This window comes from Camponotus floridanus, unplaced genomic scaffold (genome assembly GCF_003227725.1).
Source record: "Camponotus floridanus strain SB8 unplaced genomic scaffold, Cflo_v7.5 scaffold128, whole genome shotgun sequence".
Classification (NCBI taxonomy): domain Eukaryota; kingdom Metazoa; phylum Arthropoda; class Insecta; order Hymenoptera; family Formicidae; genus Camponotus; species Camponotus floridanus.
The window spans coordinates 152,119-179,574 of record NW_020229246.1 but is presented as its reverse complement, the minus strand read 5'-3'; the positions used below and the strand labels follow the sequence as shown (position 1 = coordinate 179,574).

General features: G+C 41.1%; 3 protein-coding genes across 3 annotated transcripts in view; 1 reads left to right on the top strand and 2 right to left on the bottom strand.

Annotated features, from left to right (window-relative positions):
* The window catches only part of LOC105256846 (dynein regulatory complex subunit 7), a 112,490-nt gene extending 90,216 nt beyond the window's left edge, over window positions 1–22,274 (top strand). The window contains exons 3-12 of the mRNA XM_025405963.1: window positions 18,911–19,264; window positions 19,501–19,918; window positions 20,091–20,348; window positions 20,435–20,591; window positions 20,773–20,836; window positions 20,918–21,130; window positions 21,197–21,418; window positions 21,481–21,717; window positions 21,798–22,018; window positions 22,095–22,274. Of these exons, the coding sequence (XP_025261748.1) occupies window positions 18,911–19,264; window positions 19,501–19,918; window positions 20,091–20,348; window positions 20,435–20,591; window positions 20,773–20,836; window positions 20,918–21,130; window positions 21,197–21,418; window positions 21,481–21,717; window positions 21,798–21,980 (2,106 nt within the window). The 3' untranslated portion in view covers window positions 21,981–22,018; window positions 22,095–22,274. The remainder of the gene's footprint in view (window positions 1–18,910; window positions 19,265–19,500; window positions 19,919–20,090; window positions 20,349–20,434; window positions 20,592–20,772; window positions 20,837–20,917; window positions 21,131–21,196; window positions 21,419–21,480; window positions 21,718–21,797; window positions 22,019–22,094) is intronic.
* On the bottom strand, window positions 22,088–24,432 carry LOC105256836 (putative FERM domain-containing protein FRMD8P1). The gene is made up of 7 exons (XM_011267068.3): window positions 24,087–24,432; window positions 23,860–23,984; window positions 23,328–23,777; window positions 22,750–23,207; window positions 22,516–22,674; window positions 22,275–22,440; window positions 22,088–22,207 (listed from the first exon to the last, which is right to left on the bottom strand). The coding sequence occupies exons 2-7, from the start codon at window positions 23,948–23,950 to the stop codon at window positions 22,167–22,169; spliced, it is 1,365 nt and encodes a 454-aa protein (XP_011265370.1). The 5' UTR covers window positions 23,951–23,984; window positions 24,087–24,432; the 3' UTR covers window positions 22,088–22,166.
* A 569-nt stretch (window positions 24,433–25,001) lies between these two features.
* LOC105256835 (eukaryotic initiation factor 4A-III) lies at window positions 25,002–27,146 on the bottom strand. Its single transcript, XM_011267067.3, has 6 exons — window positions 27,043–27,146; window positions 26,779–26,978; window positions 26,100–26,435; window positions 25,788–26,010; window positions 25,460–25,714; window positions 25,002–25,366 (listed from the first exon to the last, which is right to left on the bottom strand). The coding sequence occupies exons 2-6, from the start codon at window positions 26,918–26,920 to the stop codon at window positions 25,114–25,116; spliced, it is 1,209 nt and encodes a 402-aa protein (XP_011265369.1). The 5' UTR covers window positions 26,921–26,978; window positions 27,043–27,146; the 3' UTR covers window positions 25,002–25,113.
* Window positions 27,147–27,456: the final 310 nt, after the last annotated feature.

Below are 27,456 nucleotides of genomic sequence, written 5' to 3'. Positions count from 1 at the left end.
TTTTTCGTGATTCAAAGTTCATATGAATTAAGATTCTATCCACTATAACATGTGTGAAATCAAAATAATCGATGAGATATAATCTTTTCGGCAGATTTACCATGTTATATAACCCATTCTGATTATATAACGATGTAATCAAGTGCTTGATAGGCTAATAGATGACAATGACCGAAATAAGTCTTGATGTATAAAATTTGAGATGAAAAACTTGTACATGCACCCCATAATATGATAATTGTATTATATTTAGATATCAATAAATGATGTTATAAAAGATTTCATGTCATAACATATGATAATTTTATAATAGCGAAAATATCAAACAATCTGTCTAATTTCGCTTTAAACATGTGCGATCCATGTATTAAATGACACTAGAAGTATTTCTATATTTTACGAGTTTAAGTCTGACAATGTTCACGAGAAAATATATATGTTTTAAAGGATGCTGGTGTTTTACACTCGGGGACTGTCGTCTTAATAAATTGAGAAAACAGTGAAAATGGAAAAAAGAAAGATAAAAGCAATTCTTAAACTTTCTTCGCGTTCTCACTTTTGAACAAGTATTTTACAAACTAATATATACTTGATAAGGTGTTAAATTTAATTTTTTCTTTCTTATATACTAAAAAGAAAGACAGACATTTAATTGTCAATAATTTCGTAGATTTGAATAGTGCTTTTCTACTCGATTTATATTTCTCGTGATTCCTTTTCAAATTCCTTGTTTTTCACGATATTCTTTTCTAAATTATCGATGAGATGAAAGAGAAAAGAATAATGTTGAAAGATTGTTTTTATTGCATTATCACAATTATACTGTGCATGATCATCGTACGTTATTATTGTTTTTATCGCTGAATTGTACATTTAACATTATTATATGCGTTCGATCGTGCGTAATATAAACTCATACGATTGGAATGTCATTGATATAAATGCAACGTAATTGACATAACTGCGAAAGCGGTTTAACTTATCGCTTCGTTACGCTTTTGAAATAGGTCATTCTGGAAGTATCAATGGAAACACTTTTACTTTCTGCGTATCGTTTTGCCCTCGGTGATTGACTCGTCTCTGCAATAACCAAAGAAAGTAAAACTTGGTAATGGCTTTCTTCTTTTGCCCCACAATTCCCCAACTTTACCGCGAGATTTTTCGCACAACTTTTATCCTAGTGAGAGTTCACGATTCGGTACAGATGTTGAGATATTAATGTTTCTCATAAAATCTATTCTCGCTCATTGTGATCTTCAAAAACTTGTACTCTAATCACTTATAAAAACTGATGTAATTTTTGATAAAATGTAAGAGAGAAATAAATAATAATATGTAATATAGCATATAATCATATATATACACACAATATTAATAAATATTTGCAACTTTAATTGTTATAAACACATCATTTAAATTAAAAGTTACAAAGTTTAAATTATTTCTTTTACATTCATTTTCAGCAGATTCACTTTTATGTTTGTCAGCGCACGATTCATTTTTCGTATCTTTAAAGGAATAAATATTTTTTACGTACAGACGTATAAAATATAATAAGGCGTAAGATAACACTAATAATCTCTAATAATCTCTCAAACGCAATGCGTATTCTTGCCTGGCCTTTCAATTACTTGTTTTACGCACGAGCACAGTGAAGTTTTAACGAATTTTTCATTTTATTTTTTTTCGAGATAACTACAAGCGCACTCGTGACCGGCGTGTCGATATATCACGATCGAAAGGAGGGCGAGACGCATGGAAATTTTAATTAAGCATCGGGCACGCGGGAATCGATGCACACCCCTGCGCCTGCGGCTCGCGCGAAATGGGTCCCCGCGAGGTGTAACGTAGAACGTTTTCAGGGCCTCGGGCAGGGCAGATAGGAGGTAGTTAGCGGAGGCAGCCTCGTAAGATTTCGGTGTGGTGGTACGTATACCTCTCATCCTGTCCATCGCGCCGACATTAAGCCCCCTTCATACCGAAAATCAACTTATTTCGGTAATCAATTCTCGCGCGCACGAGGATTATTAATAACGATGAAATATTCTCGAGATAATTAATAAGTCTTTGCAACTTGTAATATGCAATTAAGAATAATCTTGTAAACGGTGGTACTCGGTGATCGGTGATATCATTTACAAGAAAAGTAAATTTGAGATATAGAAAAACGACAAATTTATTTTATACAAATTTAATAGAAACTCACGTCATTTTTTTGGCGCAACCTGCTACTGCAAAGAAATATTTTTTTTTATGAAATATATATTTTTTATTATATATATGTATAAATTAATAAATACAATAAGTCGCGATTAATTTATTCTTGTAATTTTTCTCGATAAATACAAAAATATTTTGTGAGGCCTGCTTAAAGTTAGGTTGCCCACCCGCGCACAAACACACGCAAACGCGGCATCGTTATATACATGCAGCTCGCGTTGCACGTACTTGTGTGTTTGTCTCTCTCTTCCCTCTCACCCAGCCTACGACTTTCTCTCTCTCTCTCTCTCCCTCCCTTTTTCTCTTTCTACCCTCAAGTACCGTTGCGTCCCCCCCTCTGTCCTTCTCTCTCTCTCTTTCTCATCTCCTCTTTCTATCTTTCATCTCTGTCTTCTTCGTCGCGAACACGTTTGTCCCTCCTCGTCGTTCGTTTCGGACCTGAAGACCGAAGGTAGATCGATCGGGCGATTTTCCTCGGGGTTTTCCTCGGCGACGACCACCCCGCGACGAGTCGAGAAATTGCTCTCAGGGCTCCCGATTCGAGCGTGGAAAAAAATTCAGGTCGATCGAACGCACTCTCGCGAGAAGGACGATGGGAAAGAGAAGTGGGAGCGAGGGTGGCTGGCTAGGTTCGGATGGCGAGAGAGGGCCGTGGGAGGAAAGGGGACGGGGAGAAAGAGAGAGAGCGAGGGAAAGAGAACGGGATGGAGCGAAAAGGGTGTCCCCAAACGAAGCGTGGACATCGCGGATCTCCTGACGGATTTACGTCGGGGGAACGAACGAGGTCACGGACTAGAGAAAGGGAAAAGCCCGCGCTAGAGAGAGAGAGAGAGAGAGAGAGAGAGAGAGAGAGAGAGAGAAAGAAAAGAGAGACAGAAAGAGAGGAGAGGAGAGGAAAGGGGGAAAGGAGGAGAAAGGGGAGGGGGAGGAGGAGGACAGAGGCGCGGCGCAAAACTTTAACGCGCAAATTATATCAACCTTGAAGCCGTGAAACGTGCCGCGCCGAAAAGCTTTTTTTTTCCTTCTCTCTCTCTCTCTCTCTCTCTTTTTTTTCGCCTCGCGCTCCGCCGCGGTTCGTCGAACGCGACATCGCGCGAAAGGCAGCCACATCGAGGACGATCCTTCGCATGCTGCCGCGCCGACGCGATAACGGATCTTATCGGGGGCTCTGCGAAACGAGTCCGTTCCAGTTCCGCGCTCCGTCCAATTACGCGATCCGACCGGCGTGTTATCGGCGCGGCATTTTCGCTCGCCTCCTCATTACGCCGGGGGAGGCATACGGGGGAAGGGGGAGAGGGGGGGGGTGGCAACAATAAACGCGGGCGCTCGCGGCTACGTACGGTCCTGCCTTTCGACAAACTCGGCACTGTCGCCGACCGATAATTCGAGCCACCGCAAACTCTGGCGTCTGCTCGCGACGCGCTCGCGATGCGACGCGACGCGCAAAGTTGGCGGACGACCGGCGCGCGGAATGAGATCGCCGCCTGTATCCGGAGATAAATACGGCGAGAGAGAGAGAAAGAGAGAGAGAGAGGAGAAAAAGAGAGCAGCGTGGTTCGCTCCAGGTGATATCGCTTCGCTCGCCTCATTTCGCGCGATTTTATTTCCCAGATGGTTAAATTTAACGATACTCTTTTTGTTCATTTGCACGGTCGCATGCGGGTATATTTATCATTCGTTCGGATAGTGGTCTATCGATTTAAATATACAGGGTGTTCCCAAACACGTGCGAGAAAGTTTGGGTTATGATTCCTTGGATAATTTCTTAGAAGGAAAGTTCATGTACATCGATATTTCTAACAGGCACAGTTTTCGAGACAGGGTGTTAGAGTTTGAGAAAGCTAGATTTCAACTTTGTCCCCTCCCCTTCTCTCGATCCCCAAAATTGAATCTCTTGGATTTTTTCTGGATGACTTTAAATTCTTAGCTTATATGTTATGTTGTCATGCGAAATAATACACCATAATACATCTGCTGAACGTATTCGCCAATCGAGGATAAAGAGAATAGATTCATATATCATGACGAAATGAATTGCTTTCAGCAATTTCTACAATATTGTTTAATTTTCTTTTTATCAAAATACATTTTCTGAAATTGCATTTTTTTAACTTTGGACATTCTATAACTCAAAAATTATATCGTTTATTGACATTGGTATGACACGTGAACTCTTCTTCAAGAAATTACTCGAGAAATCACTCCCCAATATTCTTCCCACGTTTAGGAGCACCCTGTACTTGTATATCTACCGATAATTGAAATTAAAAGTTTCTATATTTATAAACCAATACAATTAAAAATAATTTATACATATTATAAAAACATACAAGTGATGTGATATCATCGAATTATTGATTGTATGAATTTTTCGTGAGTCTCATCGCGCTAGCGCGCGATTCTCGATGCAACTTTTACGTGACGTCTCGAAATAGGAGCTGAATATACGTGGTCGTCGAAGTAAACGAAGGAGAAACGTGCGCCAATGCCAAATGAAATTCAATTGGATCGACCATGCGAGATAGAGAATCTCGCGTTCTATCTTACGGCACTCTTACGTCGATTATAGCGTCTTTAGCGCTCGCTGATACAGCTATTGACCGGTTTAACGTGTCGCCTGGTCTGTTTAACTTGCACTTAGCTCGATCTTTAGCGGCGTATTAAAGTTAACGCCCGAAATATATTGCGCGGATGCATTTTGTATCGGAAGAATTCCGAGTCTCTATAACAATTTTCAACGTATGGTGACAACGTTCGAGAGCTTCTGTACGAATTTCATCTAATGCTTGCAATAATGAGAGAGAGAGAGAGCGAGCAAAGAGAAGACATCGAGAAAATGTCTGTAATGTCGATATTCTTAATGAGGCGCTTGTCTTTAAACGCAATGTTATAATGAAGATATTCGCGTAAACGTTTCGTGAGATGAAGTCATATCCTTGGTCGGTATTTTAATTTCGACTCCTCTCGCGTTTCACTAGGATTACCGGCTCGAGCCCATTATCGTTTCTTATTAACCGTTTAATAAATTACTGCGAAAACATCGGAGAATATAAGGGATCGATCGGCCGATCGCGGAACAGATGGATGGACGTTCATTAATTCTAACGACCCGACGAACGGATAATGACGCGTACACGCGCATCGTGACTATTTCTCGATTCGCGCTTGAACCGGTGGCAAAATGACACCGTCAACCTATCGCGCTCGACGATAACAAATATCGAGAGGGCAATAATCGTGCACGCACCAACGAACTGCTGGTTTTTAACGACTCCGATTTGTGTCGCGCAAATTTTTCGCTCCATCTAATATCCCCGCTATATATGTATAAATGTTAAGTAGGGTCAAGATATTAACGAGACGATCCTGCATTTATTTGATGTAAACATCTAAAGTAAATTTTATATGGAAAATTTTATATGTATATAAGTAAATTTAGATTTATTTACCTTGCCTTAAAACATTATCAATATTATACTACTTTATTTTATATATTATTTGTTTTTATTATTAAAGTCAATCAGTACGTTATTCAATATAATTTCTCTCCCGATGCGGTGGGTTAAATTTAAAATATATTTTATTTCTGACAGAATCGTGATTTCTCATTTCTTCCTGTACAACATGACATTTTTTAAACTCGCCTCTCGATGCAAATATATACGTCGGTTTCGCAAAAATAACGCTCTTTCGTGTCGCCGCGCAACAATATCCGCCCCACCTACCTACTCGATGACACCCTCTGCCCGCGCACACGTGTTATTTATGATTAGAACGGGATTACCCCGAGGGGCATCGATGTAATGACCGATTCTGGCCGTCTCGACCTACGATGGGACGACCTATGTGGGACACACGCGCGAATTTTTGCGAGAACGAAATTGCCGACGTAAACCTCTGCGCGCGTTTATAGGGACATGCGCGCCTCACACACACGTGCGTAATATGTGTGGCGATTACGTGGCATACACAGGGCGGAACGGCGTTGTGCCGTGACGTCACACGGCTCCTACCACGACTACACCTTTAACGAGAGAAAGAGAGAGAGAAAGAAAGAGAGAGAAAGAGAGAAAACCGCTCCGATGACGTTATATTCTCCGTAAAACCCGGGCTCAACTACCCACGTGGCAACCTCGTGAACCCTTTCAGGAGGAATCTTCGAGTTGTATCAAAGTCCGCTGCATGCGAATTGACGGTGTAATCAATGGTACGTTGAATCGAACGAAATTGATTCGACTTTTTCGCGCGTGTATTAGTTGTTAATCCGATATTTCGATTATCGTTTTATCTGAGAAATTTTAATATCTTCTTAATTCTTAAGCTCTCGTATGAGCGAGAAGAATGAGATATGTATAATAGAGATATGTATGAGAAAAGAAGTAGATATGACACGTGATATCACACGCGAATGATAATATCAATTTTCTCTTTCACGTGTGATATCGATCGACAGGTATACGCGTTAAGGATATATCGCGGCCTTATTTCACCGAAATGTATACAGAGAGGAAGTTGATAATGTCTCTTTACATCTCTTAAGCGGTTAAGCGAGTATTTATGGATGTTAATTTCATATCGCGTTCTTTTTGTGATTCTCGAGATTAGCAATTACAATCGCGCTACCGCTTTAAACCCTTCGAGTTCTCGCGGATTATTATGTATTTGTGCAAACTTGCGAAACTTAGTTACGAGATGTTAACCGGATAATTTCCGTCTAAGAGTATACCTTAACCGACCTTTATTACATTTGACCACTAATTGTTTCAATGAGAATAAGAAATAAACATACGAACGAGAGGGAGAGAAGGAAGGCGGGACAAAAATTGCGACGATAAAGTCTACGTTTGTGATCTCGTTAAAGGTAGGCTTTAATCGAGTGCCATTCGGGAACAATAGACTTCAATTATCATTCTTGTTCCGCAAACATCTCTTTTAATACGTGTTACTCATGGTTAATATGATTGGCGAAATTTGATGAAAATATCGCGGGAGTGACGAAAATTGCGGAATGCCAAAATGATACGCGCGACAAAAGGAGAATTGATGCTAAACCGAAGCGACTAAAGATTAATTTGCAAATCACCTTAACGGAAACAATTTGCAACAAGTTAGGTCCTCGTTTAAGACGTTATTAATTCGCGGCGGCAGCTTGCATTACCGTGACGAGAGACGTCCGAGAGGAATCGTCACAGATATTTATCTCGCTTATGCTAATGAGAACGGTCGTACATAGTGATACCAATTTTAATCGTATCTCCGCGAAGGGATCGAAAATTGACGTGGAAATTACGTCGATATCATCGAAATTATCGCGCGGTCGTGCGCCTCTCTCATTCCGGACTCGTGAGCATCGAGATCGGATCGGCCGCCCGGTATATATATCCGCGATCTCGCCGAATCGGCGCTCCCGACAAAGAAACACCACCCTCGGCCTTCTTCTTCCTCGAGTCCATCGCGTGCACCGTCGCCATCATCTTCGACGTATACATAATTTCGCTCGGTCGCTCCCTAATCAACTCCTCGCGTTCTTCTCTCCTTCTCTCTCTCTTTCTCTCTCTCGTCCGATGTTCTCGCGTATCAGGTGCGTCACGAAGCTCTCCCGGTGCCCGGAGGCATCGATTTCGATGCCCAACATCGCAACATGGCTCGACGTCGTAAGAAACTCGTCTACCTCCCCCTCGGTCCCTCCGTATCACGCCGCTGGCGTAATTTTGGACCGGGTTGCCGCTCGCTTCTCGCGCAAGAGACGACGACGAAGCTTTCTCGATACCTCGATCGAGGTGGAAGAAGCTTCGGAATGGAGTAGACGTCGGTGTTCGAGGGATGGAAGGTGGACGAAGACGCGAGGGGTCGCGAACGACGAGGGAGAAGCCGCCACGGCCGTGTGACGGAGGACGCGAAGGGTGTGAGGCGAAGAGTGGTAGAATAGGGTGGCCGGAGAGGGTAGCGGCGAAGGTGGTTGCGAAGGGTGACCCGAGGGTGGCCGGACGAAGAGAACCGGAGGAGGAAGAAGAGAAGGAGAAAGAGGAGGAGGTGGAGGGACACCTTGCTGGAAACGCGTCGGTTCGCCGGCACGCTAAGTATAGGCGTCCTCGCGACGCCGGCCGTCAATATACTACCCCTAACTAACCCCCTGGGGGGTCCGTGGGTGGTGTTGCTGACGGAGAAAGGCAGGCAGATCGTGCAGAGCGAGCGGATCGAGCGAGAGGGTGGAAGAAGCGGGAGAACGCACGATGGCGCGCGAGGGACGCTCGAGCGAGAAAGGGCGGAGGGTCGACGAGGATCGCGAGACACGGTCGAAGCTGAGAGAAAGGAAGACGGAGTGTTAGAAGGGAGAGGAAGGTGGATGCTTGTGCACGAGGGGTCGTCGCCGTTGCCGTTGCCATCGCCGTCGCCGACGTCGTCGTCGTCGTCGTCGTCGTCATTCTCCTCGTCGCCGACCTGCTGCTTGTTGTGTGCGCGAGGAGGTAGATGGGCACTACTATCCGACCGAGCATCCTATCCCATCCCATCCTCCCGTCGCTATCCTATTCTGACGTGGCTTAGTTTAGCTTAGGGCCTCGCCAGCCTGGAAGCTTCCTCGTTGGAGGAAAGAGGATAGGTACACGCGAATCACCGACGCGAGAGGGACAAACGACGCGGAGGGACAGAGACGGCGAGAGCGAGATCGCGAAGGAAGGCCAGAGACCGCGGATGCTTGGAGGATGGGCGACGGGGTGGCGGGTTGGAGGACTCGCAACGACGATGCCGACGACGACGACGACGACGACGACGACGAGGGAGATAGAGCGCGTCGAGAGAGCGTAGAGTCGGCGGCGGTAGGACATTGCGGATATATTCGCCTCTATCCAGCAGCGACGAGAGAGCCCAGTCTCCTCCACACCACCGACCGACCGACCGACCGACCGACCGGCAGCGTAGCGCAGCATCCTCTCCGGGGTTTCTCTCTCCTGACCATCCTGCGACGTAATCAGCGAGAGAACCCGCGTCGCCCTCCCGCCCATCCGCCCTCTTCCACGTCATCCCGTCACCCTCTCCGCACACCCCCGCGCCACTCGTTCGCGCGCGTTCGCGCTCTCGCCCACTTCCACCCTCTCTCCTCCTCCTCCTCTCCTCCACCTTCTCCACTTTGGATCTCGCCACGATCCACCCTCTCTTCGCGCTCCCCACACCCCCCCTTGGCATCCCTTACACACGGCGGTTGCCTGCCTGCCGTGGCATGCATCTATCCGGACGTCTATCTACCTATCTATCTCGATGCACTGGGTGTCTGTCCGAAAACCAGCTTCCATTTCTCCGCTTGAGTAAACGGAGCGAGCGCATTTCCACCCTCTGCCCCCTCCCGCCCCTCCCGTCCTCTTTCCCGCCCTTTCCGTCGCGATCGCAACGATACGAATGCCTCGATCCTATCGCGCTTTAACGCGAATCTTTAACTTGTAGCGCTAAAGATGCCAATCTGTCGAATTGCTCGGTTTTCATACGGATAGTTTCGTTTGAGAAATGAGTGATATCAACAGCGATTCAAAACTTTAATACGCTTCACATTATCATATCACGGTTTATCACAGCACAGTTGATTATCATTCGGTATTAATATGCCTCATTAATGTACACGTCTTGTTTAAATATACCACCGAGTACATTTGCGAAATTACATGTAGTGTCAACAGAGAGCGAATTAAAGGAGATAACTAATATATTTGCAGAAACTATTCATTGGAATATCAGATTGCGGATCTCAGGAAAAAAGAGAGTGAAAGGGAGAGTGATTTCCCAAATTAAATTACATAATAACGTAATGATTCATATATATATATATATAATTTACATGTAAATCATATAGATTTTTTAAATCGATCGAAATTTAACATTCAACTTTAAATTTTTTTAGCATTAAAATTCTCGCTGAGGAGCAACTAAAATCAATTGTGTAATCGAGAAATAAGAAACATTAAGAAAATATTATCGCTAAACGAATGCGATTAATGACTGATCGAATTTGAAACTTTCATAGAAGCAATTTTTAATTAAACTCTAAAGAGTTGATATTTTTGTAAACTATATACATACATTTTTGTTATAACACGCTGACAATTATTGAACAAAATAAGAAATTATTTCGATAGCGCAGAAAAAAACCAAAAAATGTTCGATACTTTACTCTATCCATCATTAAGAATTTCAAGAAGTTGTTACAAGATAGGTAAGATTGTTGGATAAGGCACGACCAGATCTTTTGTAACGGTAATTATGGAACGTCCATTGATATTGTACCACTCTGTTTCGTACCATTTACTAAAGCAGGAAAAATCTACGAAGCAAAACATAAGAATTTTTTCAGGTTTTTACGTTCTTACGTTCTAACGTTTCTTTTCTATTCATCATTTCTTGATCTATTCACTCTTCTATTCACTCTTCTATTCACTCTTCTATACCCTTTTTGCCTCTTTTTGCCCTTTTCACGCATCGCATTTGTTTAAAAATCGATTAGTTAAAAAAGTGAAAGTTCTTCTAAAGTGCATATACGGCGTGTTCTAAAGTGCATGTCAGCGTTTTAAGTAAAATAACACATTGAGGATATATTAAGGATACACTTGCTTTTCTATCTATTAATTCCACCTATTAATTCCTGCACAAAGAAACAATAGCAGTCTACGCAGTCTCTTCGACATTTAATAGATATGTATATTTACGAAATTTGCGAAAATCTCGATAGAGCAGTTCGCTCATGATTCCCACATTAAATTTTAATGTGAAATCAAATCATGAAGAAATAAAAAAACTGATAACGTGCTGATAACGACCAACCAAACGAGAGGTAATAATTATAAATGAATTCGCAAGTAATTGGAAAGAGAGGGCAGGAAGGAAACCTTGGCATATACGCGAAAATTACGCGCGATCGCTTTATCACGATGAACGAAAAAAAGAGAGAAAAAGAGAGCGAGAGAGAGAGAGAGAGAAAGAGAGAGAGAACTCGACAGCCTCGCGGATCGACGAAAGCGCAATCGAAATTTCATTTTAATCCCGAAATCCCGCGGCACATAATGGCCACTTTACCATTCCTCCTTCTCTCTCTCGCTCTGTCGCCTCCTCTTTTTTCGCGATACGCCGCGCCGCGAGCAATTACGAATACGAGCGATGCGAGAGCGAACAAGGAGAGCGAGACGACGACGACGGTGTGGGAATACAGTACGGCGTACACGTGTATCTGTTATTGTGATATGGATGTTAATAGGTTAGGGGGTCTCCGGAGAATGTGGGGTGAATCACGATTTCGATAAGGGTTTATGTTTCCCCCCTCCTCTTTCTCTCTCTCGCTTCGACGCTGCCGCTCCCGCCCTCCCGCCCGCGCGTCCTCCCTCGCTCGCCCTCTCTCCCCCCCTGTCCTTTCCGCGTTCTCTTTCTCTCCGTTATTACGCCGTTTCTCCCTCTTCTTCCGGCAGGCTCGCTCATTGAAAACCGGCTCTAGAGCTTCCAAAGCGCGCGCCGGCCGGCTTTGCATTCGCGCTCGCTCGCTCGCGTGTCTCGCGCGATAGTGGTGGGCATGTATGCATGCGCGCGCCCATATGTATTTTATAGCGCAGACGTCAGAACACGTGTACCGCTCGTTAGAGAGTTTAGCGAGAGAGAAAGAGAGGGAGAGATAGAGATAGAGAGAGAGAGAGAGAGCCGGCGATCGCACACCGCGTATACATACGTTACACTGCTATACGGTAACGATCGGCGGCCGCTGCTTCCCATCCCTCGGCGCGGATATTCGGCGGGGTCTCTCTTCGATCCCGTGACACGGCAACTTTTTTTTCTCGAGGCGGCGGATATTAAATCGTTAATAAGTCAATTTATGTTCGCACAGAGAGCGCGAGGGTGAACTGCCGAAAAGGTTGCTCGAGCGCGCCGGAAGTGGATATCCGGCAATTCCGAGACACTGCGAGCACTTTGGGAATTGTTGTACACTCGCATATATATTTCACCAATTTTATATATATATATATATATATATATATATATATATATATATTTATGTGTGAAAGATATAATATTTCATAAACTTAGATGATCAAACTTTATCGATATGTTTTATGAAGAGAAATGGGAAAAAATGTTTTATATGAACTTGAGTCAGAAACACTTCATTATCACCGTTATATTGAAAGAAAAAAAGAAATTTGTTTAATTTTTCACTTTAAGCTGCATTTTAAGATCTCCCGTTTCTAATGCAAGATTGATCAAAGATTGAATTTAATACCCTACGAATTTCATATTCAGCTTTAGTTTATTGAATATACATTGGTCCTGTCTTATCAGTTCCTGCCCCGAATCAATTCTTGTACGATACAACATCGTTTATATATGTACCCAAAGATAAAACTATCAACGTAAAATCTACTGATATCGAGGGGTTTAAACGATTGATAAACAACTTAGATAAGGATCAACGCACTCTTCTGCTCGTCATGCATTAACAGCGAATCTGCTATTCACGGATAATATTTGATATTTCCGTTATTACATTATAATAAAGCGTTTTCAGATTCAAATTAGATAAAAATCTCGAATAACGATAGAGAGAGATAGAGAGAGAGAGAGAGAAAGGGGAGAGAGAAAGAGAGAGAAAAATATCGCTTATATAAGATTTTCTTCTTATTTCTACTCACAGAACTACTGACCAAATTTGATCGCAGATTTGAAAGCAGAGAGTATTGATCAATCAAAAGTCTAATTAATATGTGGATCCTACAATTAATATCTTTAAAGATACTACCTTTCTATTTTAGCTCTTTGTTCTTTTCTTATTAGTTGTGTCATCTTTACAAAATAAAAGAGTATTTACTAGTTTTACTGTAGTAACATTGGCTTATAAGTATCAGTATTAAGAGAGAGAGAGAGAGAGAGAGAGCGATAAATTATAAATAGAAAGCTAAATAGATAACCGTATCTTCGAAGATATAAATTGTAGGGTAGGATCCATGTTAATTAGACATTTTTCCTTGTTTCGATCGATACTATTCGCTTTCAAAATATGCGATCCTTATTCTTCGACACTCCGTATCGCATTTGTATGAATTTAATTCCACGATACAAATTGAGATAAATGGAGAGAAAGAGATGAGAAAATTTCGATCCTTCGATCTTCCCGCGTTCTTCTCGACAACTCGGCATCCCGGCAACTTTCTTGCGCCCCTCGTCGCCGAAAGTTCGCGCGCGCAGACGTAATGTTTATAAAGTTCCGCCAGATCTCCCTCCCTCCCTCCCTCCCTTTTCCCTCGCTCATCCCGCGCGCAATCAACGAGCTATAATCCGTTCAGTTGCACGACAAAGTTTCAAACTCGTCGGGCGGCCGCCCACACGCGGCTGTCCGCGGCGGCATCGTCTGCGGCGCGTTGCGGGGACGAGGGGGAGGGGGAGGGGGAGAGCGGAAACGCATACCGAGAGCAATTATGACGTGCACGGTTAACGTTTAACGGCGGCGACGCGCCGGTCGCCCGTTGAATACCGTCGAATATAACATTTCTGCCGACACGACACCTCCCTCCTCCCCCTTCCCTCCGCCCCCAGCCCACGTTCGCGCGGCGGCGGCGCGTCACCGCGCGTAAATACTGACGTCACCGCGCGTCGTCGTCGTCGTCCGCGATGTGCGAAAGAGCGATCCGCTTTGTCGCGAGCGCGAGGCGCAAAAATAGACGCGTTTTAACGCCTCTCGTCGTCGGTAGCGACGACGATGAGCGTTAGGAGAGCGGAGGACGACGTTTACGAGATTCAAATTAGGTAGAAATCTCGATTAACGACGCAGAATCGCCATTCGTTGATCGTTCGCCGGTGTAATTATCGTGGAAATACTGGAAACCAGTTTCGCTATTCGAATGAGAGAGAGAGAGAGAGAGAGTTTCTCGTATCATGATCGCGTCGGGTATATTTAACTTTGAAGTGAAATTTTTTAATACTCATCTCTTTTTTATAAATATATATATTTATAAAATTTACACGTGTAATGTATATATCTTTGTGAAAAAAATAAATATTACATTATGTATTGTATAGCCTGGAAAAATATAAGAGAGAGGAAGAAAATGATGTTTCTCGTATCGTGATTGCGTCACGTATATTTGACTTTGAAGTAGTTCAAGTTCTTTAATAATCATCCTTTTTTTATAAATATATATTTATTGAGAAATTTTTATGTCATATATCTTCAAGAAACATATATATATATATATATATATATATATATATATATATATTACATATCCCGGAAATACATGGATGCGGCAGCATTCAAAGGTAGATAAATAGTCTAATGATCCTCAAAGAGAGTGTATGCTTCAATATTCCACTTTAACGAGCGTTCGTTTAGCTCATTTTTAAAAGTACGAATCTTAAAAAGAAAAGAAAAAAAACCCGTAGAGGATAATGCCGGGAAAACGAACGCAAAACCAAATAATCTCGAGCGCTTCGACAAGCTCGCTCGCGCATCTTCGACGAAGCGGCGGACCTCATTTTTCGATATTCGCCTTTAACGAACGTTTCCCTTCGTATAGTACGTCCTCTCGAGTTGGTACGGCGCGCACGTAATGATGCCGCGCGATAAAACCGCGCGTCTCGACAGACGACGACGACGACGACGATGACGAGATCTCCGACTATCGTCGTCGTCGGCGTCGTCGTCGTCGTCTTTCGATCGCGAGAGTTCGACTTTATTCCGCAGTTTTCCACACACCGCGTACACACACACACATACACACACACACAACACATACAGGAAGGGAGCGAAGGGATGGCGGCATGTTCGATGCTCTCACCGTTGGCTCTCGTGTGCACGGTTCGTAGGGCATGTAACCGCGTAGGTGTAAGCACATATACACATGCACCGCACGTACATGATATATACGTGTACATATATACGTGTGCACGTGTGCAAGGCGTTTTCCACCTCGCGCACTTACACGCGCCTCTCTCTCTCTCTCTCTCTCTCTATGGGGAAACGAGAGTAGTGGTGTAGTAGTAGTAGTAGTACGTACATAGGTTACAGGCAGAGGCTAGGTACTATCTAGTATCTAGTAATACGGGGTACTAGGTACGTGCGCGCCGCGGACGCCAAATAGTGGTTCGCATATTCAGAGATAGCGACGTCGCTCAGCGCGATCGCCCCTGATTTAGGCCCTCGTTCCGTCTCCCTCTCGCGCATATCGGCCGTCATTCTCTCCTCCCCCCTCTCCCCCTCCTTCTCTCGCGCTCTCTCACGAACTCTCCTCCCCTCGCGTCACCCGACCGCGTTTCTCCCTCGGCTCTCGCCGTTCCATCTTCTCTCGCGCGCTCGCACACAGGCGCAATACAAGCGCGCGCGCGCGCGCGAAAACACACACATACAACGCATCCCGCGCGACACACAGACGCTAGGGTCCACGGATAACGTCCTCGATACGCCGCGCGGCAACGGCGGCACGACATCGAGGCGCTCCGAAAAGCGCTATCTCGCAGCACCTCGCTCGGAGCCTCGACTAATCAGCGCTTCGATCCGTGCTTTCGAGCGTCCTACTTTGATCATCGCCCGCTTCGCTCGTTCTCTCTGTGAACGCGACGCTCGTGTAACGACGTTGTACCGTGTATAAATCGGAGATCCGCGCGAGGAAATTCTCTCTCTCTCTCTCTCTTTCTCGCCCTCTCTCTCTCTCTCTCTCGCGAACGAATCGCGAGCGTGCGCGCGACCCTCGGCGACGAGATACGTCGATGAAGAGCCGCGATATATTTAGACGACGGCGGATCGCGCGTCCATCTTTCGCTTCGACGAGCGCGCGTCGGGGCTTCTCGTTCGAATCCATCCGCTTTAAAGAACGTACGATTTCGCCGCGCTTAACAATCTCGCGCCTTCGTTACCGCGCGCCATTTTCCGTCTCGCGCGCGCGATTTCGCGTCCCTCTGCCCCTCCTACCCCCTCACCTCGCCCCTCCGCCGTCCCCGGTCCTCTCCAGAGATCCGGCTCGAACGTTAAAAATCTCGCCGAGCGAAATGGGTCAACGCGGGTCGACGAGGAGACTCGCATTCCTGAGAAAGCGACGTAATTAATTTACAAATCCGCGAAACACACATACACACACACACACACACAGGTGCACACGCACATGCATACCACGCGCGCCGGGGGACACGGCATTATGGATAACCCGTGAAACGGATGGATTTACGAGCGCGATGCGAAATTTCGAATTGATTTCGGGTCTAGACCCGGGTGAACCGCGTGGTGAGCGAGGAGCGGGAGAAAAATAAAAAGGAAGGAGGGCGAAAAAAAATCTCTCAAAATATCCCCCGAAATATAATTTCCGCCCGGGCGGCCGTTAAAATCCACCTCGGCTCTATTTATCACCGCGAGGAGCCGCGCTCTCGCGTTTATTTCGCCCAACGCGTACATACGTATCCGTCCTAAAGCGAGAGCGTCCGCGGAATTATAAATTACCGCTTTTACGTTACTGACGCGGAGCGCGAGCCGAGTTAAGTTCGTGGTTGAGAAACACTGGGCCAGCTGCCGCGGCGCGGTGGTATCTCCGCGTTGTCTGCTACCTCACACCCTCGTCTTGCGTCCCACGTGGATGCCGGTCGAAGGGGTCGCGCGGAATGAGGGTGACGCGCGGGGCCGTGGCGGCGCGGCGCGGCGCGGCCGGGGCGACGAGAGGGGGAGCCGGGGGGAGGGGGAAGGACGGAATGACGGCGCGGCGCGGCGCGGCGAGGCGTGGCGAGGCGCGGCGCGGGGAGAGACGGCCGAGGGCAACGTCGGCGATGAGGGAAGCGCGAAGGGGGACGAAGGGGGAGGAGGAGGTAGGTAGGTTGCTTCGGTATGGGTCGAGTCGGGTGGTCAGAGGGGGCGGAAGTGGGCGAAAGGGTCGAGGGATACCGCCGTTACCGTCGCCGCCACCCACTGACCATCTCTATACCCTACCTACCTACCTACCTACCTATCTACCCTACCCTACCTACCCTCGCGTCGCCCGTTGTCGTCCAGGCTTCTCCGTTACGTGCCTACAAAAAAAAAATGTCCTCCTGTGTAACGTCGCAAGACGCTGCGAGATCCGCGGGAAGCGAAAGACGACGTGAAAAGCGTCCGCGTTCAACGTCTCCATTTGGCGGAGATTCCCCCGTGATATTTTGTTCCTCGGCAATTTGTCGGAGAGATAAAAAGTTGAAGAGTTAAAGAGAGAGAGAGAGAGAGAGAGAGAGGTAGGAAGGAGGAATATTATGGGAGGTGGGAAGAGAGGGTGGAGAGCGGGCGGAAAATGAGAGGAAAGTGTTTAAACGCGATCACTGGGACACGCGTTGTTACGCGTTAGCGATATATATTTTTCCTCCTCGTCTGTTTCTCTCGTTTTTCCCCCACTTTCCCCTCTATCACTCGCAAAGTACGAAGAGAGAGCGAGAGTGCGGCGTTTGTACGTGTGTGTGTGTGTGTGGGTATATGTGTTGTACGGTGCAATAAATTCTACTCGTAAATTATAATACAGTGGCGTAGGTCATGGACCGAGAACGATACGCACGCCACGTGCTTCCCCACGCGCGTTTGCTTGTATACATTCTGTCTCGCTCCGTTTCACAGCCCCTACCGCTCACGTCGGCGATTACTGAATGTGTTCACGTATTTACTCTTTGGTATTATTATTATTATTACTTCTCTCCGTTGCGGAATGATATGAGACACATGGATGCACTGGAGAGATTACCCGCCGTCGATCAAACGATCTCTTTATGTACGACGCAACAGTTTGCGCAATGTCGCAAAATATACATGCACGCATACGTACGCATATGTTGTATTATAATATGTAATCAAGTTTTGAGACATACCTTAGAATCATTCCGACGTAAATATGTAAATAACATATTTCTGTGCGACATCCGATATACCTTTATCTTCCGAGCTTATTTAAATTTCTCCAAATTCCCTCTATTCTTGCTTTGGTTGATAATCGTCGAGGGCGTAAGCGCACGGGGAGACTCCACCTGTACTTTCTGTAAAATAAATGGTGATGGACACACGGTATATTAAACTGTACAAATTTCTAAAAGACCGTCTATCAATATCTTTTTCTATATATTTATTGTTATATTTTTTCATATCTTTGTAATTATATCTTTTGTTAATTTTTGTCTATATATATCTTTTTATTTACAAGAAAAGTTCACTATTCGTCAAAAATATTGTATATTTTTCCCTCTCTTACAATAAGTAAATAAATTGATTTTTGATATTTGTCAATATTTTTTCAAGTATAATTAGAAATTTAATTGTGTGATATACATATGTATAGAATTTATCAAAAATAAAACAAATTAATTTTTCTAAAAGATCTATATATAATATAAAGCATTACGATGCTCGAGAATAAAGGCAAAAACATTTCTGCCTTTGTATGCTTTCGAATATTTTACTCTAATATAGAACAGTATAGATCTTTTATATTATAAGTGCATGTTTTATAAACATTAGCTTATATTCCCATAGTGATATTCAATTTTTGACATTAAATTTGTTTTATTCTTAATTTAATTGTTATTTTTATTGATTTATTCTTTAATTGTTATTTTTATTTATATATATATACTTTGAGAAATTCTATATCTAAAAATATATATATATATATATATGTTCTAGATACGTATACATGTATATGTATATCATTAAGGATTGCAATTCTTCTTTCAGCCGGAACGTTTATGCTCACCAACGTGGGTGCTGCATTTCCAGAAAGGCAATAGTTTTGAATGCGCGACGCTTTTAGTAAGCTTATTATTGGGACAGAGTTACAATGCATTCGTAGTAAGCGGATATGCATCGCGCGAACAAGCTCTCTGCGACATGACCAGAAGAACCTGCCCGTATTTGCCGGAGCGGAAATACACACCACCACCGGCCGACATGCCTAAAATTGCTAAGTATCAATTAAAGGCACCGCCGGATTTTAGAAGCCAATTTCTCTTAGAACTGGAAGATCGCGAGAGAAAAAAAAAAGATGCCGAATTACAACGACAGGAAGAAGAACGACAGAGAATGATCGCTGTATGCATGAACTATTTTATCTAATCAATTTGTTTTATGGGATAATATAAATTATTCTTAATTAATAATTATTGAATGGATTACCTGATAAGTATGCCGTTTTATTTGATACATAATGCGTAATTAAAATTTAAGGGGGAAAGTATATCTATTTTTATTGTATTATATAAGTATTGACATTTTATATTTCTTACTTGGATTTTATTGAATACGTTGACTCGATTGTATCATTTTAGGAGTTTGAGCGTCCACGGTCAGATAAATATTTCGGTCATAGGATACACGCGTGGGTGGTGATTTTGCCGGAAGATAAAGGCCCGAGAAATCGAGAAATCACCGAACCGATTTTCATCGAACCTTCCTCCGGAATGCCTTACAATCTCGCTGACGAGGAGACCAATTTGTTATATCTGGGAGTCGAAAGTATTTGGAACGATCAGAATTATTGGGTGAATATGCAACCGCGCGGAAAGGGCTGTGCGGAAATTAATTGGGACTTGAGTAAAGTTGAGCTCTGGGAGCACTTGCTGCCTGGCGAACCGCGTGTTGCGAGAAAAGACACGGACGAGATCGAGGAAGACGTTGGCGTCGAGCAAGATAAGCATTTGGACATGCCGGCTTCGTACGTGAATGAAATTCAAATTTATAGCTTAGGTACACAAATGTTTATTTTTTTAAATCCAGTCGAAATATATACTATAATTATTCATCAATTTTAAGTTTCGAAAATATCAAGAAATATAATGCCAATTGTTTTAAATTAATAATTTGAATAATTTTGTTTGCCAAATATATATTTCCACAAATATTTATATTGCTCTCACAGATTTTGAGACACGATATCCGCAAGGAAGTAAAACGATATTTTACAAGAAGGCAAAGGTGGAATTATACGCGCCGTACTTTCAAATGGACGGTTTAATACAACGAGTAACCGTTTACGAAGATTATGAATATATCACTCCTATTCAATGTTACGAGAAATATTTGAATAGAAGTGACTGCCTTACGGAATCTAGTAAAGATTTCAATACGGATACTGTCACGGATTTCTTCAAGAAAGGCCGATCAGATCATTGCAAAGGTGAAACAATTTCGAGTAAAATATTTATTATTATAAGCAAAATTCATATTGTTTTTTTTTGTATTAACGCTAAGAAATATTAATAGCGGATCGTTATCTCGCATCTGATACTGGCTCGATAGACAACGAAAGAGCGATAGATTTTTATGATGACGCGCATTTCGAGGGATTATCGCGCATGGAGATGGGCCCACTTTATTTGACTCAATATTACAGAAATCGTGAGGATTTCCTTTACTATAGGTGCAAAATTCTCCTTAAATAAATATCAAGACATATTATAAAAAATGTACATACATCTGTAAAAAAAAATCAAATCTCTTAATCTTTACTTATTTTTTTCCTATATTGTATGTTTTTACATGTAAAAATATGATATAAATATGTAACATTTATGTAATATTACATTTTTATATTATTTCAGGCACGTTCAATTTTCGACAGACAAAGATAATCCGGCGGATGGTATACATTTCCGACGTACTTCAGTAATATTGATTTGAAAAATCTTAAATTTATATTTAATTTATTACGCGATAAACAAAAAATTAACTCTTTTCATTTTGCAGAAAATCATTGAGAAATATCATCGAAACAAAGAAATTCCGGCTTGCGAGGATATAGCTATCCGCGAATTCGCGATGCTCGAGAATGAAATTCGCGTTAAATTTCATTACGATAAAGATCGGAGTTCCAGAGCTACTCGTACATTTATAAAACCGTCGATGGCAGATAGAGGGGAACGTTTGGTGTTTGATCCCACAATGTCCTACGGATACAATGTAAATTTTCTTTATAACAAAAATATTGATAAAAGAAAATTGCGATCTAATTTATGTATCTCGCAGCCAGATCCGACTGCACCGCCGGAAAAAAATCTCGATCTCTTTTATAATCTCGATAAGCATTTGAAAGATGAAGATCAATCTATAATCTGCGTCAAGGATACCGAAACCGAAATCATGGAATTCCTAAAGAGAAGAAGCGATGAAAATTTAAATCTGCAACTTTCGATTTCATTATTCGACAGAAATCAAACAGTCGAGACGATATCGACTGAGCCGAGAATAGTATTTATCAATTGTTTAATTACTTTATTAATTAAAAAAATTATAACGTGCCGTTTCTTTAGGATGCGGTAAAAGATCCAAGTCAACGAGATGATATCGCGCAAGAGATCGATCCATTGGGGCCATATTTGGCGCGAATAGGCAACCCGGCGTACATCAGCAAGGCAGAAGCGTATCTGATACGCGATGACTGTTTAAGTGACTTTAAGCAGTTATCTATCGACAAAGCGAATTATATTTTACGTATCATCGAGAAGCGCGCTGCGGAACTTGAAAAAATGCAAATCTTGTTAACACAGGTATGAAAATCTACTAAATTTTCATTGATATCACGTCATTAATATCATAATTATCTTGACTAATATTTATACATTTACAGTCAGTCGATTTATCGAAAGCGGAGGAGGATCAGATGCTAGCCAAGATAAATGAGATAAGCTTCAATTTACACGTACTAGAAACATATCTGAATTGGCATAGAGATCAAGTACCGCAGAGATACAAGATATTGATGGATCGTTTGCGGCAAAATCCGTATCTCCAAGCACTTCAGAAAAATTAAGAAAAAGATATTGAGAAATTATATGAATGAGTATATCAGTAAGTATACATATAAAGAATATTTCACTCGAATAATTAATCGAGATATTAATTGGATAAAAATTTCATTTTTCAGATATTCAAAAATCATACTCATTTCATATTATCAAGGAGAGTACACATTGGTATCATGAAATGTACAATATATTTATTGAAAAGACCACGAGCCCATTTGACCAATGCACCGACCTGAAGTAATATTGAAAAATAAATGTAAAATAATTTGTATAGAGGTTTCATTTTTGCGATTCATTACCTTCGTCATCAAAAGTGGCCAGCGTGAATTTACTAAGTTTATTTGTAAAGTTTCCAGTGGGGGAAACTAGCGGATGATCCAACTGATCGTTGCTACTGTCATTATTGACAAATTGACGACGATAATCCTCAGCGAAGCCAGAAATGAGAGTATCCATCATTGGCGCCTATAAAGTATCAAACTTTATATTTTCATTTCGTAAGAATAATTATTAGACATTCTCGAATAGTGTGACTTGTACCTGTTTCGAAAATACTTGCAGAATCTTGTAGACTCGTGCTCCGTTTTCTCGCACTGGAAATTGCAGAAACAAGCAAGGCAAGCAATCTGGATTATTCTCATCCGAAGGTTTCGCCATTTCCCAGCTCAGTTCTGAGTATTTTAGTCCTAATAGCAAGCTCTGTATAAATACATTTCAACATGTTATTATATATTATACATTTCATAAATATTCAGCTTAATATATTGCACTTACGCACTGCATATCGTCGACTATGTATACACCCGACGTATTAATCGCAACAAGGACCTGCATATCGCGATTGGTGATCCATGATGCGAGACCTCTGACAGGTCTCTCGATCTGCCCTTGGAAGAAGGCCGCACCATAACACGGTAAGTTCCAGCACAATTCGAGATATTTTCTGATTAATTTTTTGGGATTTGCGTTAGCACTACCATTGTGATTTGGTATTCTCTTGTACTGCTCCAGAAGATGTGCCTCGGGTGCTCCCTTGCCGCCCACCAGTCCTAATCCGAGTCCCAATCCCAACAGAAGACTGGGAAAAGCGTGATGATGCGGTAGAAATCGACCGCGGTGTCTGCGGAAAAATGCCAAGGTATGGGTCTGCACGTTATAGGGCCCAAGTTCAATCCGAGCCTGTAACGCTCCTAAAGTGGCATAACGCGCAGGACCGTCACATGCGTATCGTCCTAGAAATTAAATTTATGTCTTATTATAAATAGAGAAAACTATATAATTTTAATGAAAACTGTATAATTAAAATTTTTTAAAATAAACATTCTACGTATCTTTTATTTAATGTCATTTACCTTGTAAAACATTGTGTCTGGCTTCTGCATAGAGTAATTCAAGCACTTTAGTATCTTTTATTTGTTCCTCTTCTGTCCTGGACAGAAATATATTTCGACGAAAGAATAGTAAAGGTTCTTCATCATCAGAATCTTCTACATGAGAACTATATTTATTCACGAGATAACTCCACTTTGCAGCCAATTCTACAGGCTTATGTGTTGGACGTAATTGAACTTCCATCTGCGAAGAACACATCCATAATGCAAAAACTGGTGTAATAGTTGCTAGAGAAAATCTCAATAGACCCAATTCTGCTTCTGATTGAACTATCGTAAATATTTGTTGTGCTGTTGCATTTTGTTCAATTTCCATCGTCAGAAATACTCCTGTCATTAGATAAACAGCTATGCGTATCGTAGGTCTCCCTGTATTTGAATACTGTGGCTGATTTGTCATTGTTTTATTCACTGTAAATAAAAGGAAAGAAATGTTAGTATTATAAAATATCAACTCTCTCACTTAAATTTGGAGAAATTTATGAATACATACAAGTTGACGAATGTCCTTCTGGCTTGTAGTCATTTGTATAGCGACGTAGTGGTTGTCCTCTTTGAATTGTACAATCATTTTGTTGCTCCATTTCTTTTAGAATTTTTCTTTCTCTTTTTTAATTACTAATTAATTATACAATTTATTAAAATACATAGCAATCCAAAACGAATTAAAATGATATACATAAATATTGTACTGTTGTAATGATCAGTTCATGTACTCACATTGATAATATTACTTTTGACTTAGAATTTTACAATTTATGTTCATGATTTAGAGTTACATATTGTTCCTAATACATCCCTTGTAATATTATCATAAAATAATTGTTTCTGTTGCCAACTTATTATTATACTCTAAATACATCTCTTTCACATTATTAACCGCGATAATTTATTTATTAATATCATTATGTCACACACATTATGGAAATTTTTAGTTTGTTTTTTATTTCAGTTTCAAGGCGTGTTACTAAACTCTGCCGCACTGCCATCTGAACAGTGAAGCTGTAGCAATTTTATTGATTATTTGTATGTAGCCATATAAGCATATATATATATCTCAATATCGTTTGTTTTTATAATTAATATTTATGTAGAAAATAGAATTATTAATCATAGTCTTATTAAAGCCATAAAATACTTTATTAATAAGATCTATTATTTTTCACAATTCTTGTATGTCTACATTCGGTTTTATCACTACAGTGAAGTGATAGAATTTTTTGTTTATTATTAATAGTTGAAAGTAATTTTACCCACTTATCTCTTTGTGACGTCTATTATGTCATAAATTGTGGGTAAATTCTTTTATTTACAAGTTTTATACGAGTTAACTGAGCGAAATCAAATTCAGGACTAATAAACTTTTTTATCACAATGGAATATGATAGTTTCATTTCACACATATAAATCTCAAATCTAAATCTTTCTTTCATCGGGCTCCTCTATTCATTAGCAACTTAGCTACCACAGTTAACATTTATATTATTCTCATATAAGAAGAGTATAATATAAACTAAAAATAATTTATACAAGGACCATATGACATTCGTCAAAAAATTATTAACTCTTGTACTTTTTCTATTACCATGTAAAATTTTTAGATAGAAATTTTTTTAAATAAGTTTTTTGAATAAATCTAATTCTAATAAAAAGATGCGAAAGTGAGTAGCTAAATGACATTTATAAAATTAAAGAAATTGTTTTATTGAAGAAGTTAAACATATCGTTATATATAATCTTAGATCTTTTATATTAGATCCGCAACGTTCATCGGCATTTCGTCTATTTGTGTAGAGTAATACTGCTCGATATCTCGAAGAATCCTTATATCATCAGTTTTTACAAAGTTTATCGAAACACCTTTACGACCGAAACGTCCCGATCGACCTATTCTATGAATGTATAATTCGCGATTGTTAGGTAAATCGTAATTAATTACGAGTGACACCTGCTGAACATCGATACCTCTCGCCCAGACATCCGTTGTGATTAAGACACGACTGTACAAAAAAGAAAAAAATATTAATATAATATATAACTGCCTATACAAATATTGTCTTAAGATAATATACTTTTAAAGATTACAATCTTACCTCTGACCAGATCGGAATTCCTTCATTATATTGTCTCGTTCCTTTTGAGGCATGTCTCCGTGCATAGAGCATACAGTAAAGTTAGCTTCTCGCATTTTTTCTGTCAACCAATCTACTTTACGCTTGGTGTTACAAAAGATAACTGCTTGTGTTATCGTTAATGTATCATACAAGTCACAAAGTGTGTCAAATTTCCATTCTTCTCGTTCTACAGCGACAAAGAATTGTTTAATTCCTTCCAATGTCAACTCATCACTAGAAATGCAAAAAGTTAAAGTAAAATATATTCATATTTAGTAATATGAAGTAAAGATAAAAAATTATTTACCGTTTGACAAGAATGCGAATAGGATCTGTCATAAATTTACTGGTCATTTCTAGAATTTCATGTGGCAAAGTGGCTGAAACTAAAACCACTTGTGTTGCTGGTGGTAGATATCGGTATACATCGTAAATCTGCTCTTTGAATCCTTTGTTCAACATTTCATCAGATTCATCAAGCACTAACATTTTAATAGCCCTAGTTCTAAGTACCCGTCTTTTAATCATATCTGTTAAAAATTTATAAAATTTTTACACAAATATTATTACAATTCTGCCCTGTTATATATAACTGATAAAAATAAAATATGGTACCTACCAAACACTCTACCAGGAGTACCGGATACAACATGTTGTCCATAATCCAGCTTTCTGATATCTTCCCCAAGATTTGTGCCACCAATACAAGCATGACATTGCACATTCATAAAGTCTCCTAATGCAAGGATGACTTTCTGAATCTGAGTTGCAAGTTCTCGAGTCGGCGATAATACCAGAACTTGAGTTTCCCTTACTTGTGTGTCCAATGATTGCAATATTGCAATCGAAAAGGTAGCAGTTTTTCCAGTACCAGACTGTGCTTGTGCTATCACATCTCTGCCCTTCATAATAGGTTTAATGGATCGTTGTTGAATAGCAGACGGTTTCTCAAAACCTATAAAAATAGAAATGATACAATTACTTTATTTCTTATTTATAAATCATGCTTTACTGCGTGAAATTTGTTAATATTACAATAATAAAGTTAGAAAGAAGGATAACATACAAGAGGGAAATCAAATAAGTTCCGCAATATATTGGAACTGTGAACGATTAATGGAAAAGTGCTATAATTATCATTATCATAAAACAAAATGGACATAATCACTAATCATACACGTGTAAACGCGATAACTTATTTTTGTAAATCTTATTAAATCTAATCTCAAAATAAACCGTGAAAAGAGTTAGAGGTTAGAAATTGATGTAAGGTGGAGATTGAATAAGGAATATCATACCGTATGCGTAGATCCCGCGTAACAACTCGTCGCGGAGACCCATGTTGTCGAAGGTAGGAATAACTTCGACATCCTCGCTGGTTTCAAATTCAACGTTTGATAAATCTTCTGTTTGCGCCACACGACGTGATTTGTCCGCCATTTTACGAAAGTGTTTTCTTCTCTAACGAATACACTGATGATGACGCAGTTTCACCGGGCTGCAATACAAGAGTTTCACAAAAATTCCGCCTTCTCTTTGCTTTAATAAATTTTCGTCCTCACCTTTCAAACATGCAGTGATAAATGATAACAAATTAAAATGAAGTAATTCATTTGATGAAATTTCCATGTGCGTACCTGGCGTCACACAATTTTTTTTTTATATAAAACAAATTCTCTTATTGGATATCGAATGTTGTATGTCGAAAATTGGATGCAGTGTAAATCCTGCATAAGCCTGCATCAAACTATGCATTGAAGATTGAAATTTGATCACAAAAATTTGTTTCTTTTTCTTCTTATTAATCAAATTTAATTTTTAATCAATTTTTATTAATCAATTTAATTTTTAACTTCAATGTTTTACAAATTTTATCGAACGTTATTATAGGAATGTTAGAAATTCTTTATCAGATAACCAATCAGAACGTCCGATAAGTTCATGTAATTTCATGTAAACTTACCCTAGTTGGTCAC